The sequence below is a fragment of the Tyto alba genome, unplaced genomic scaffold (genome assembly GCF_018691265.1).
Source record: "Tyto alba isolate M040663 unplaced genomic scaffold, T.alba_DEE_v4.0 Super-Scaffold_5, whole genome shotgun sequence".
In the NCBI taxonomy this organism is placed as follows: Eukaryota; Metazoa; Chordata; class Aves; order Strigiformes; family Tytonidae; genus Tyto; species Tyto alba.
The window spans coordinates 4,367,534-4,381,949 of record NW_024881326.1 but is presented as its reverse complement, the minus strand read 5'-3'; the positions used below and the strand labels follow the sequence as shown (position 1 = coordinate 4,381,949).

Here is a 14,416-nt window from a genome sequence, read left to right as displayed (position 1 = left end):
ATCACAGTTAGGGCCAAAACAAGATATTTTTGCATGTATGTTGAAAGTAAATCCAGAAATTGTTCTTCCAATATTCACCCTGGGCTGAAGAATAGTTGAATCTTTCTAAACCAGCTTTTCTTTTCTGATCCTGACTGAAAAAAAGTAGGCCATTGATAGCTGAGCTTATTTCTGCAGAAAGCTGGTTTAATATAAATAAATCTATCTTACTATCTTTTGTGTCCAGTGGTTGAATGGACTACAGAGACTAAATGGCCAGTTTGCCCTGCATCAGTAATACAGGTGCCTTAGAATATACTGTTGATGGAAAAAAGCGTGTGGAATTTCAGTGGCAAATTTTTATTGTCTTACGATCTGATTCAGTTCAGTTCCAGTGGGTTTGCAGCTTCATGTTTTTTCAAAGTTTCCAACCAGTACACAATGCATTAGACTTACTAAAACAAAAATAAATTAACGTTGCTGCTGGGCTTAACACTTAGAAGGTCTCTGTATGCCACAATATGAATTCCTCTTGAGTATTCAAATACTTTGGTGTGTGTATTCCTGCCAATGGAATAAGGATGAACTTGATGTGAACTTACATTACCAGCTCTGCAATGTAACCTCCTGTCAGCTACAGCATGTTCTTAGGTTCTGAGCGTTTAAAGTACATTTTTCTTCAAAAAAACATCTATGCTGAATCCTTAGGCTCATCTGGATGGAATGATCCATTGGGGTACTGTGAGTTCTTACGTGTAACTGAATTGATTTAGGAGGCTTGAATTCCTAATGGTCTGAAGTTTTGCTACTCTGAAAGGCTTAATTTTGTTATATTTCTCTCAGTCCTGGAGCAGTGCTGCTTGGTAGGGCAGTCTAACCTGGTTTCATAGGGTTCCTGTTCCCCGACCCACAGGCAGGACCTTGCCCTTGGCCTTGCTGAACCCCATGAGGTTTGCCCAGTTCCATCTCTCCAGCCTGCCCAGGTCCCTCGGGATGCCATCCCTGCCCTCAGCATGTCACCCACCACACAGCTCGGTGTCATGGGTGAATTTGCTGAGCGTGCCCTCGATCCCACTGTCCGTGTCATTGATGAAAATATTAAACAGTTCTGGTCCCAATACAGACCCCTGAGCAGCTCCACTCATCACTGCTCCCCATCCAGACATTGAGGTGTTGACCACCACTCTCTGGATGTAACCGTCCAACCAGTTCCTTATCCACCAAACAGTCTGTCCATCAAATCCGTATCTCTCCAATTTAGAGAGAGAAGGATGTTGTATGGGACCATGTCAAAGGCCTTAGAGAAGTCCAGATAGATGACATCTGTAGCCCTTCCCTTGTTCACTGATACGCTCACTCCTTCACAGAAGGCCACTGGGTTGGTCAGGCAGGACTTGCCCTTGGTGAAGCTGTGGTGGCTGCCTCAAATCACCTGCCTGTCCTCCACGTGCCTTGGCACAGCTTCTAGGAGGAGCTGGTCCGTGATCTCCCCAGGCACAGAGGTGAGGCTGACAGGTCAGTAGCCCCCCAGGGTCCCCATTCTACCCTTTTTAAAAACACGTGCAATGTTTCCCTCTTTCCTGGCACTGGGGGCTTCACCTGGCTCCCGTGACTTTTCAGGTATCACAGAGCATGGCTTGGCAACCACATCAGCCAGTTCCTCAGGACTCTGGGGCGCCTCTCGTCAGGTCCCGTAGACTTGTGTACGATCAGGTTCCTCCAGTGTCCACAAACTCTTACAGTGGGAGGGACTTTGCTCCCCCCACTCCATGTCTTGCATTCCATCCACTCGAGAGGTGTGGGAAGAGAGGTTGCTAGTGAAGACTGAGGGAAAAAAGTTGTTGAGAACCTCAGCCTTTTCCTGAGCCATTGCTACCAGTTTGCCGGTCATGTTCATTGGGGCGGGTGGGGGGGGGTGGGGGTGTTACACTTTCTTTGACCTTCCTTGTCTGGCTGACATACTTGTAGAAGCCCTTTTTATTATTGCGTCCCTTGCCAAGTTCAGCTCCATCTGCACCTTGGCCTTCCCGACCTCATCCCTACACAGCCAGGCTGTGTCCCTATACAGAATTCTGAAAAATTATCTGTGAAAGACACCATGAATATTAGAAATGTGTGAACAAACACATGTATATAGCCAATTGTATTTGTATATTTTAGTATTTGTAGATGTATATGGTATTTAAGCATGCCTGTATATGTGGTGTATGTCTTGTTTCAGTGTAAGCTACAGTTAATGCATGATGGTGTTATCTTATTTAAATAGCTAGTTGAACTGGAACAGTAAGAATAGATGAACCGATGTAAATCACAGATTACTACAGTTCACCGAGACCTTGTGATTCTTTCAGGTATTGAAAGGTACAGATAGAACAGCAGATAATTAGAATTAGATGTTTTGTTAGTTACTTGGCAGGAGGTCTTGTGCTTTCCTTATTTGTGAACTGTATCATGAAGAGTAAATTTTTTCACACGGGCAGCCCTTCTTTTCCAGTAGGACCTGGAATATATATATATATATATTCACATACTTTGCATTTCGGGGGGGAGGAAGAGAAACAGATGGATTATGAAGATATGTAATTGGTGGTATTTGTTAGACACTGACTCAGAGGGACTGCCACAACCGTCTTTCAGATTTGTCTGTAGGATGAAGCAGTGGAAAGCAGTTAGTAACCAGATGATATTAAATAAAACATGTTAAGCACACATTTTAGTGTCCAGTGCACTGAAGCTTTAATGTGAGCAAACCTCTCAGAAAACAGTAACAGTTCTTCTCCTACTCTTGTCTAGTCTGAGTTCAGCAGCAGCAGTTGGCAGTGCAGTTCCCAAATACTTTCTAAGCTTTCTAAAGGCCAGAGTGATGGGCAGTGGTCAGGCAGAAAAAGAGAAGCTTATCACTGAGACGGGTTAAATAAAAGGTAGTTTTCTACAGTGACAAAATTGACTTGATAACTGCCAGCCCTCTCAAGTATTAAACTCATCACTTCAGCTATTCAGTTTACAATGATGCTCCACAAAGTTACAGCAGAGACAGCAAGATGCAGGAGTTGCCGAATGTAAAAAGACACTTTTGCTGTTGGAAAGAATGTGCATGAGCGTTAGCAAATCTAAGTCTGTAACATACAAATCTCTCCTCCTTTGAAGTTAATGTCAAAGCTGCTTTTTCCTGCAGCGTGGTTTGGATAAAATCCAAATAGCAGTTAGGATTGTGTAGTGCGGCATTCCTAGTGCAGGTACTTGTTCCTTGGAATTGTTCATTAATCTTTATCTGAAAAACAAAACAAAACAAAACACCTCAAACCCAAACCAATAAAGTATAAGATTATTAACATAGCTAGAACATCTGAAACAAACTTTGCCTGCCTGGCTTTTTTTTTTTTTTTTTTTTTTTTTGTTGTTGTTGTAGAAAGCAAATGCTGTATGTTGTTTTAATCTAAAAGTTTAATTTGTACAAAGATACTGCTGGAATCACCCGTGTCTGTGTGTGTAAGGATGTTATTGACGGCTTTAGAAGTTATTGTGCGTCAGCAAAACCGCAGTACTAAGACGAAGGACAACTTCAGTTTCTAAGCTTTTTGTTTTGATAAATGCTTCCACCTAAGCCTAAACAATCTCGCTTTAACAGAACGGGACCTCACCCTCCCGATCATCCCCCGGCACAAGCAGCAGCGCTCAGCAGTGACACAAATGTGCACGCCACAGCAACGGGGCTGCTCTCGATTCTGCGAAGCGGTGCCGGCAGCCGCGGCACTGCGCTCGGGTAACGCGGTGCAGCGCAAACTGATTTTTAAAGAAGAAGACGTTAAAAATAAGATCTGAAGATGATGGACGAGAGAGGTCTGTGTACGTACGCCATGCAGGATTTTTATTGTCGAAAAGCACTACAAATCCACCCGAATTGCTGGAGGGCAGCCCGAGCTGCGAGCCGAGCTGCGGGCGGCGGGAGCGGAGCTATCGCAGGGCCGGCCTCGGAGCCCCCCACGGCCTCTTCCTCCTCCTCCTCCTCCTCCTCCTCCCGAGCCCCGGGGCTGTCTGCCGGGTCCTGGCTCACATCAGCCGCTGGCCCTCGGCGGGGCCGCCCTCCTGGCCCGGAGCTCCGCGGTCCCAGTCCCGTTCGATGTAGAGGTGGTAGGGGTCGTGCTTGGACTCCAGCTTCCGCGAGCGGGTGTAAGCCAGGATGAGCCCCCCGGCCAGGCAGCCGTAGAAGATCATGATGAGGAGGATGTAGAGCGAAGCGTCGCCCCCGGGGCCGGAGCCTCCCCCCGCCGCCGCCGCCGTCGCGCTGCCGTTACCGCCACGGCGGAACTCCCGCAGGAGCGCAGCGAGCAGCGGCTGCAGCCTCCGCGCCTCGCTGCAGTTCATAGCGCGGTGCAGCGGGGGAGCCCCGGGAACACGGGCTGGGCGCTCCGCTCCGGGGCCGGAGCCAACGCCCGGGGCGGCCTGGAGGTGCCGGGGCCGGCGGTGGGGAGCTTTGGGGCCGCGGGGATGCCGTCGTGCCCGAGCGCAGCTCAAATGGCTCAGGCGGGGAATCCAAGGGCATCTCTGTCGGCAACACGGACAGTGGGACCGAGCGCACCCTCAGCAAGTTTGCCAGGGACACCGAGCTGTGTGGTGGGTGACACGCTGAGGGCAGGGATGGCATCCAGGGGGACCTGGGCAGGCTGGAGAGGGGGGGCCGGGCAAACCTCCTGGGGTTCAGCAAGGCCAAGGGCAAGGTCCTTCCCAGGGGCCGGGGCAATCCCCAGCACAAACCCAGGCTGGGAGAGGAGTGGCTGGAGAGCAGCCCCAAGGAGAGGGACTGGGGGGGTTGTTGGGGGGAAAACTGCCCGTGAGCCAGCCCGGTGTGCTCGCAGCCCAGAACCCACCCATGCCCTGGGCTGCAGCCAGAGCAGGGGGGGCAGCAGGGCCAGGGAGGGGATTGTCCCCCTCTGCTCCGCTCTGGGGAGACCCCCCTGCAGTGCTGGGGCCAGCTCGGGGGCCCCCAACAGCAGAAGGACACGGAGCTGCTCGAGCGGGGCCAGAGGAGGCCACGGAGATGCTGGGGGGGCTGGAGCAGCTCCCCTGGGAGGCCGGGCTGAGAGAGTTGGGGGGGTTCAGCCTGGAGAAGAGAAGGCTCCGGGGAGCCCTTCGAGCGGCCTCCCAGGGCTTAAAGGGGGGACAGGAGAGGTGGGGAGGGACTCTGGATCAGGGGGTGGGGGTAGGACAAGGGGGGACTGTTTTAAACTGCCAGAGGGCAGATTTAGATGAGATCTAAGGCAGAAATCCTTCCCTGTGCGGGGGGTGAGGCGCTGGCCCAGGGTGTCCAGAGCAGCTGTGGCTGCCTCCTCCCTGGAAGGGTTCAAGGCCAGGTTGGACGGGGCTGGGAGCCCCCTGGGCTGGGGGAAGGGGGCCCTGCCTGGGGCAGGGGGTGGGACTGGATGATCTTTAAGGTCCTTTCCAACCCAAACCACTCTGTGAGTCCATGACTGAGCCTGCTGCTCCAGAGGTGTCAGCCACAGCCTTCCTGCCTCATGGCTCAGGGCTACACCTTCCTCCTGTCAGCACTCCTGCCACCTCCCAAATAGGGAAGAAAGGACCTGGTGTTTGGAAAGGCTAATTCTCCTTCCTCACAGTGCCAAATTTCATTCAAATGCACACTACCATGCTAGAAGGGATAAAATAGTCTTAATTCTGTTTGAAAGGTTTAGCTGGAAGAAAAGCAATCATGTAGAAAACAGCTGTGCAGTGCTCAGGCCTGTGCCCCTGGGAGCAGATCCTGCACAGGTGGGGCTGCTGAGCCCCAGCTGGGCTCCCTCTGGGTGGGATCAGGGAGAGGATTGAGAAAAATCTCCATTTCACTTAGCGAACAGTGCACACTGAGATCTCTTTACAGGCTCCCTGAATTACAGAAGGAAGATCTTTCATGAAAACAAATGCTTGGGAAAATGCAGGTCCACTAAAATAAAGCCAGGAAGGCGCTGGTTCTAGTCATGGGAGCTTTGGCAGCTTCCCAGGCCTGTTGCAGGGCTCTTTGTGGCAAAGCCCACGGGCATCTGAGCCCAGCCTGCCCTGGAGAGCAGGAGCTCTCGGCCAGCTCCGAGCTGACAAATTACAGCAGATCGATAAAGGAGGCCCTGGATATATAAGAGCGGAGCGTGTTTGCTGTTGAGTGGCACGTAAGGGAAAAAAGCAAGGAGGCCTTGCAAGGAAAGGTGGTGGGGCAGAAGGGCTTGAGCAGCAGCAGCTGTGGTGGTCAGACGCCCAGGGGCAGAACTGATTGAAGTAATTGGTAATTAGCTGGGGGGTCTGTTCCCTGAGCAGAAACGGCTGGAGAGGACTGAACATAATCAGGCTGGGTTCTGGGCTGTTCCCAGTATGTCTGTGCTGGAGGGGGTCCTGAGGCTGCAGCAGACAGGCAAGTTTTCTTCCTTTTTTTTTTTTCCTTTTTTTTCTTCTTTTTCCCTCAAAGCTCTGTTCCCATAGTTCTGTGTATTTTTGAAATTCTGTGAATGCTCTGAGGGTTTTAAATTTTTCCTGCTCCAAGGTTGTTTATCTGCTAACTTTTTAAATTCAGTTGTTATGTTTACAGGTGAACGTGGGAGTTGCATATGTTAGAGATTCACAATCTCTCCAGCATCTACAGTCGGTTTTACTTTGTGCAGTTTCTTTGCTGGTTTCCAGGAGGTGGTTAGGGCTGATCATTGTGTTCCATCCCATTTTCTTCTCGTTGCTTTCAGGGAAAAGGATATTTTAACAGCAGACCAGAATGAACGCCCATCTGGAAGAGCAGCTAGAAGGGCAAGTTGATGTGCTATTGACTTGGGCTTTTCTGTGTAAACAGTGTCAGGCAAGGGTGCAGTCCTGCTGTGTAGTTTCCAAAGGATAGCAGCTGGTTTTCTGTAATGCTTCTCTTTTTAAGTTGCTCCAGAAGAAACAGTAGTAAACCAGGATGTTTCTGCAACAACGTATTCTCCCTTCTGTTTGTTGGGATTTTTTTGGTGTGTTTGTTTTTTTTCCTAATAGTTGCAATTCATTATTTCTCCATCAACAAAATATAACTGAGAAACCCTCTGGTTTATGGATAGGTATGATCCTTAAATTTACAGGCTATAGGGTGTAGTGAGCGATCACTGCCTGGTCAGTAAGACGTGTTTCTGTTGTGCATATGGGTGCGGATTTTTTCTCTTACATGTCCTCATACAAAATGTTGTCTCTTAAGCAAAATTTCTGGCTTGGGTATGTTGCAGGCATCTTCCTTTTTCATGATCTATGGGTGACCTAGTAGAAGTGTGTTGGTGGCTAGACAATGGAAATAAAAATAGAAAATACAGTAGATCCCAGTTTTTACTAGTTAGAAGGGTTGAATATCCATTTAGAATCTCAAGAGAGCCCAACACTAGTCAATTTTTTCTTCACAGAGTGTCAGGTTTTAATTTGCTTTTCTATAGTATGTTTTTTGTTGGCACAACCAATTTTCTTGGCATCTTTCTTCTGCAAGTAAGGACTCTGCTTGTCAGTGAATGCTTAGAGTGGGCCGTATATAGGTTAAAACGGAGTCAGGCTGACTTGTTAGAAATTCAGCTTGAGTTGTGGCGTAGCATTTGTTTGCAGAGCTCCTTAAAGAAGTCAGTGTCACCACCTGTGCATTTCCATTCCTCCCACCAGTACCATTACTGTGCTACTGCAAGTGTTCAGAGCAGAGATCCAGGTTTTAAAAATAACAAGGGAAAAAAGGCACAAGGTGAGAGTTACACCGTTGTGTAAGAGGCAAATATGTTCTGGAATGAAGCTAGAGGCTTTGGGAGGTAATTAGCCAAAGCTGTATAGGGCAGATGGGGCAGGTATCATATTTTGAACATAGGGACAGAGCGGCCCTGATTAAATGACCCTGATTAAATTTCATAACAGGCTCATCAGGAGAGATTGTGTTTGCTTAGACTTGAAAGACAGAAAGTAAAGTAGGGCAGGCAGCTATAGAGAGCAGTGATCCATTCTTCATGTTCACTCCCTGGGGGAGCACCATAAGTAATAAGCTGATCTATATCCAACAGGGAAGGTTTAGGTTAGGTACCGTGTTGTTTAAAACAAATCCAAACCTGGCAACACCTCCCAGGACAGGGATTTTCGTTAAGCACTGGAACAGTATGTGGACTCACTACCCGAAGTTGTAGCTGAGCTAGTTTTATTCTTAAATAGGCTCAGCAATACAATAGGCCTGTCAGTAGTCCAAAGCTGTTTCAAATCAAGAAGTGCTAAATTGCTTCCCTCTCCACTTCCTTATCTGTGTTTTAAAAAAATGACTTACGACATCTTTTTGCTTTACCGTTTTAATGATAGGAAATCATGTCTTAGAGAGATAGGTGCTCATCCTCAGGGTCCGGAATTTCAAAAATAATGGGGATAGCATAGATGTGGTGGTCACACTTCTGTTTAGAAGGCAGGTGAGGGTGAATACAGAGATAAGCACGTGTAACGAACACCAAGTGACTTCTGGCCTCTCTGCTGTTTGTCATTAGCCAGGTTATCCGTGTTTCAAAACGGGAGATGGCAGAAAAAAAGCAACAGACTTTTCTTTTGCTTTAAAAGTGTAGGTGAGGACTCTCAGGATCAGACATTGTGCCTATAGCTCTGCTAATTTAATTAGTTGGAAGTGCATAGTCTTGACATTAGGCCAGTGCTAAAGACAGCTTTGGACAAATTACCTGTGATGATCAGCTTCGTTAAAACACTTTGTCTATCTAGAATGGATCTGATTTTCCTCAAAACATGTCTCCCCCCAATAAATGTGGAGCAAGATTCTAGATATTACAGCTTCCAGTAGCAAAGCAATAGTGCAACCACCCCATTTCTGTCAGAATTGACTCATATTAAATTATGCGAAAACGGTAGGCCAGCAACAAATGTGTAGTCAGCTCTATTCTCCATGGCTGATGTAATCCTATCATGTTAAAAACAAAAAAAAAGGCAATCAGTAATCTGCTTTACAGCATGAGTTAACTGGAACCATCTTTTGTTTATTAATTCAGGTAAATCCACACTACTGTAAAATACTTGAGTTTTACTCTACGTGCATCGTTCAGAATTCCATGTAAGCAGTGACTGCAAGTTTTACTGATTATATTTTGTAAGTCATGCTTGTGGTATCTTATGCAAAAGCACAAGATTTGTTATTTTGAGGCTTCTAATGTTTAAATTTTAGCCTCCAAAAGGGAAGGATTTACTGTTATGTAAATAAAACTTAGCCATTAGGCAGGCTCAGGTTAAAAAAAAAAAAAAAAAAAAAAAAAAAAACAACCAAAAAACAACAACAAAAAAACAAACAACACCCCCCCCCCCCAAAAAAAAAAAAAAACAAACAAAAAAAACAACAAAAAACCCAAATACAGAATGAGAATTTATTTCTTGTGTTGTATGTAATTGTGGAATGTCACCAATTTATCATTAGAATACAGTGCAGTTATTTGAAACAATCATTCTGGGATGTGATAGATGTTTTGGGTGGGGTTTTTTTGTCTGAAAATTAGTGACCCGTGTTTTCAACTCGTGTCCTGTTCCTTATATAGCCAGAAAGTGTTTGATGGGAACTGCAGTTCAGCGTCTGGGCTGACCTGGCAGGCAGCCCTCTGCATCCCGTCACGCTCGAGGCTCTCAGTTGCAATGAGGGCTAAAATTGCCCTGCGTTGGTTAAGCACCACCTCACCTGCCCTAATGGGAAGAACTCATTACTTTTTTTCCTCGCAAGCCATTTCATGCCGTCTCACCGTGGCGTGCAGCATCACTGTTGCGCTGGGTACAGGAACCAGCTCTCCCAGCCCCTACCCAAGGTTCTGTCAGAGCTGCTCCTGGGTTGAACCTCCACCGAGGCCCTAAAGGCTTTTAGGGGCAGAGATCGTGAGCGGCTACTTCAGGATTTAATAAGGAATTGTTTTAAAGTTCTGTGTTTCTTTTAAAATGTCTAATCATAAATGGCACGTGGTGTACGTGCTCTCTGTTCCTCCTTTTCCACTGGTGACAGCTCTTTCACACCTTTGTTAGGGTAACGTTGTACACAGTCAGAGGTTAATCATCTCTTTGTCATGTGCCATTCCTCTCCAGGCCAGCTAAACTCAACTATGTTCTTCCTTTGTAGATCAAGTTTCTAGTCCCACTGGTACTGTAGTTCCGCTCTGGCCTTCTCTAGATAGCCCGTGCTTTTTTGGAATAGAGGGCCTAAATATAATCTCATATCAGACATACCTGAACTGGATATTGTTTCTCCTTGCACTTTTTTTCTCAGGCTTAAGATAAATTCTAAATTCTGAACCTGCTTTCTGAAGGACTCGCAGCTACTTTCTGGAACCTTCACATTCAGTAAATGAACTGTTCCCTCCCACCTCAGTCCCACACTGTACATCCCTGCAGTCGTGCACAGGGTATCCGCTGTAACCATCCCGTACCAGTTGTGGAGCCATGCACTATCACTTCATCTGCGTCCTAGGCCCTCAGTTTTAATGGGGAGAACAACATCTTTGCTCATCCTGTTTCTTACTTCTTGACAAGCTCTGTCACAAAAGGATTTAGAATTCATTAAGGATAAAGTTCTCACCAAACTGCAAGTATTAGATTTGCAAATAATCCCCATATTTGAAGGCAGCCTGATGTAATCCTTCCCCTTTTCCAAAAATACTTGAAAAGCTGCTGTGTATCCAGTTTTTTTTTTGCAGCACCTCTACATTTAGTTCATTTCTTAAAAGGAAAACTAGACCCATTCTAGGCTTTGTTTTCACCATCTGTAGCATGTACTGGTTGCTGCTGATTTTGAGAAGTTCTTCCAAGGTGTGCTCAGTTCCTGAGAGAATGTGAGGCGCTGAACAGTAACTAGAGACAACTTGTGCAATATATAAAGATCTTTCAGAACACAAACTTGTTGAACCATTTAAACTGTATTACACTTTTGAAATGTTAACGCTGTGTATGTGCATATATATATTGAAAATAGCAATCCTCAGTCAGCCAGGACACCGAAGGTACCTGCAGTCTAGATAAAATACACTTCATATAAATACATTCACAGTCTTAAAAAAATCGTACAACCTGCTAACAGACTCATGTACAAGTAACTTTCTTACATGTATTTAACTTCTGTGATGCTAACAGGCTGACTAAAGGGTGTTTAATAGTGACCAATTTTTAAACATGGAAAAATTGGTAACACGGCTCCAGGGCTGAGTCATTTAAAAAATTGCTGCTGATCTGGGAAGAATTTCCTGTTGTCGTAAACCAACTGTATGTGTCTTTAAAAAAAATAATTATTTTTTTAGAAAAGCTATTTCCTTGTTCCTCTTAGTGACTGTTGGTGTAGTTCCATGCACAACTAGATACAGTCAGTTTTATACACCAGATTTTCTTTTGCCCCTTCCCCTCAGGGTTCTTGGAAGATGAGCTGGCAGTGTTCTGGACTGGCTGGAGGAACTTATGCATGGGGAAGTCTGAGGTTGTTCCCAAGGAGAGGGGACAGTTTAGATAATCAGTATAGAGCCAAGATTTATTTTTGTCAAAATCTGTTTTAACTGGAAAAAAATAAAAATACACACACATGCAATAATGGAAAAAATTGCCTTGAAATTGTAAGCTAACATGTTCAAGAGAAGCATCATACAAAATCTTTTACTTTCTGTACAGTAACAATACCAAATAATTTTTCTTTTTAACCATCATATACACAACACAAATATTATGAATAGAAATCTATAAATACTTTAAAATGAATTTGTAATATATAGCAGTTGAGGGCCACAGCTGTACAAAATGTAAGCAACATATATAAAACGATTAAGAAAGTGCAAAGTAGAACAGTATCAAGAGCCTCCACTTTTTACAGCATTTATGGTTCAAGTGTGAAGAGCGAGCAGGGATGCGGGAGCTCAGTTACAATTCAAAAGAAGACACAGTACAGGATCCTGCACACCAAATGATGAACTATTATTAAATTATATCTTCCCACTTCTTCACATCTACGACTTCCAGTTACTAAGAGAACGTTTTTGTAATGAATTTCTGTAAAGAGTGATTTGTCCCTTTTCCACAAGTTCCGTAAAACAAAGGTTCCTCGGTCACAAACTACTTTTTCTGTAAGTAAAACAAGACTACATGGGGAAACTCCTGTTGGTTTCTGGTTGCCTTGTTATGCTTACCACATTTAAAAGGTGAACGGAAATACCTTTCCATAAAGTCAGTACAGACCCTGATCCTCTAAATTCCATACAGATAGCCTGTACCATTACTCACATGTATGTGAAGGACTAGAGGATCAGTGCCTTAAAAACAAAGCTACCAACCACCCCTCAAAAAAAAAACCCAAAACTTTGAATTTCAAATCTGCTTAGAGACAACTGCCCATCAATGTCCCTGTTGTCTGCCAGTCAAGATGCAAGTTTTGCACTCTGCATTCAGGAGATGATTTCTCATCAGTACCTCCTGTAGCAGTGCAAGTCTTTTTTCTTTATGCTGTTTGTTCCAGTTGAAAGCTCTGCTTGAATTAAAACACAGCGGCAGGTAAAAATGTATTTGGTGTGTTGGAAGTTGAAATAGTTAATTCAACGCTCCTGAATGAAATTTCAAATAACTTGTTTTTAGAAAGCTTTTCAGTTCACCTTTATTTCAGTAAGTGTACTTTATATTTTTTTTTAGGCACTGTAAATATTCAGGAAACTAACTGATGTGCAGAAGAATCCATCCATTCTCAAGCAGTGCATTATTAATGATCTCTAGCAAGTTCTTGACTGATGTTTTCATCTTGTTTTTGTTTTTAAATGGAGAAGAGTAGACTTAAAATACTCTTTCCTCTCTTGCTGACAGAAGACTCATCACAGTTACATTAATTTTTCTCTTTGAAATATAGGCCAGAATTCAGAATGAATTAAAGAGAAGTTGCAAGCAATCTGAATATGCTAGAGAAACAATAAAATAACCTCGTCATACTGCTTCACATAATGATGTCTGTCTCAAAACTGGAGATGATCACGTGAAACTGTGAAGACCATCAGTGTCTAATCTGCTAATAATTAAGAATTTGAAGTCTAAGATATTCTCTGTTGTACTTGATAGAGATTACAGAAACATTCATCCATTTGCTATATTTTCTGAATGTGTGATATCTACAGTATACACAGACATCCAAAACTGAGGCATGAGAAGGAACCATCTGCACAGCTCTCTGGTCAGCATAGCTTGTTTATTTGCCTCCATACATTCTTTCGATGTCATTGAGGTAATGGTTTTTCAGTTCTTTCCTTTTCAGCTTGAAAGCATCTGTTACTAACCCGGTCTCTGGGGTCCATGGTTCAGGGCTTAACCGTACTTTGATGGGTATTTCAAACCTTTCTAATTTCACTGCAGGGACAAGAAGAAACAAAAGCACGACTATAATTACATAGCCAAATGAAATACAAATTCATGCTACCTAAAAATCTAAGGAGAGTACCCCGTAGCTTCAATAATGTGGTGTCCTACTTAATGAAGTAACCTTCCAGAAGGGCCACAAGCAAATTTAATCTTGTACCAATGCAGAGTGCTGGTTAGTGTGCAGATATTCTGGTAACACACTGTACTTATGGCTTATATTGGATGTGACAATGTAAAATTTAAAGCTTGAAACAAATGAGTGTGTAGCCTGAAAGTCCGAGGCTACTGTCACAAGAGGAACACACTGAAATCTAGAGTTGTACCTTTGTTATGGGAATGTACGGACAACATGTTTAACTCGGACTAGTCAGATGTGCTTGATATTTAAATTATAACGAAGTACTTCTACACCTTCCATGGTTGAATGATTCTTTTCCAAATTCCTCCTTCCTAAGAGGTCATTTGGAGTTCAAAAGAAAAGGACTTCTCTGTGTTTTTATTACATTAGTCACTTATTCTCCTTTCAGCTGGAAGCAGTGGCTTGGCACACTCACAGCCTCACTGCAACCGAAGCCACTTCTACCCCCTGCCCAGGCAATGGGTGAAAGAGGGTAGGCAAGGCGGGAGGGGGGTGACCCCTCCAGGGGGCAGGGCAGGGAGCTGCTGCCTCTCTGCAATCCTTGCTGGACTCTGCTCGCAGCTCCTCCGTGTAGGCCTGTAACAGGATCCCACAAACACAGACTTGGAGGGGAATGTCTGGGACAACTCCAGGCAGCAGCCAGCGTAGGACGGCTGGGACCTCCAGCTCCGAGTCTGTCCCGGGGGCTTTTCTGTCGGTGCGGTGCCAGTTTGAAGTTAGAATGTACTGTTTCATCTTGGGTATATGCCTGATTGTGAGAGGTGCATTCCGTTCCACTGAAATGAGAACTAGCTCTTTAAAATAAATTTGAAAAAAAGTTTCAAATAAATCAGTTTTATCTCAAGGGTAGATTACTACCCAGAAGGTGAAAGGAATGTATAAGCAAAGATTTTGAATAAACAAAGCAAAACAGATAGTAATTTGCCTAGTTCA

The 14,416-nt window shown here is 44.8% G+C and overlaps 2 protein-coding genes across 5 annotated transcripts in view; both read right to left on the bottom strand.

Moving 5' to 3' along the window:
• Window positions 1-3,826: 3,826 nt before the first annotated feature.
• KCNE5 (potassium voltage-gated channel subfamily E regulatory subunit 5) lies at window positions 3,827-4,539 on the bottom strand. The gene has a single exon (XM_032996134.2). The coding sequence runs from the start codon at window positions 4,342-4,344 to the stop codon at window positions 4,030-4,032; it is 315 nt and encodes a 104-aa protein (XP_032852025.2). The 5' UTR covers window positions 4,345-4,539; the 3' UTR covers window positions 3,827-4,029.
• A 6,293-nt stretch (window positions 4,540-10,832) lies between these two features.
• The window catches only part of ACSL4 (acyl-CoA synthetase long chain family member 4), a 51,431-nt gene continuing 47,847 nt past the window's right edge, over window positions 10,833-14,416 (bottom strand). For all 4 annotated transcript variants that reach the window (XM_032996049.2, XM_042807298.1, XM_042807299.1 and 1 more), the window contains one exon: window positions 10,833-13,332. In XM_032996049.2, the coding sequence (XP_032851940.1) occupies window positions 13,175-13,332 (158 nt within the window). In that variant the 3' untranslated portion in view covers window positions 10,833-13,174. The remainder of the gene's footprint in view (window positions 13,333-14,416) is intronic.

Coding starts and splice junctions, on each gene's coding strand:
- KCNE5 (XM_032996134.2), bottom strand. CDS start 4,344: ATGAACTGCAGCGAGGCGCGGAGGCTGCAGCCGCTGCTCGCTGCGCTC.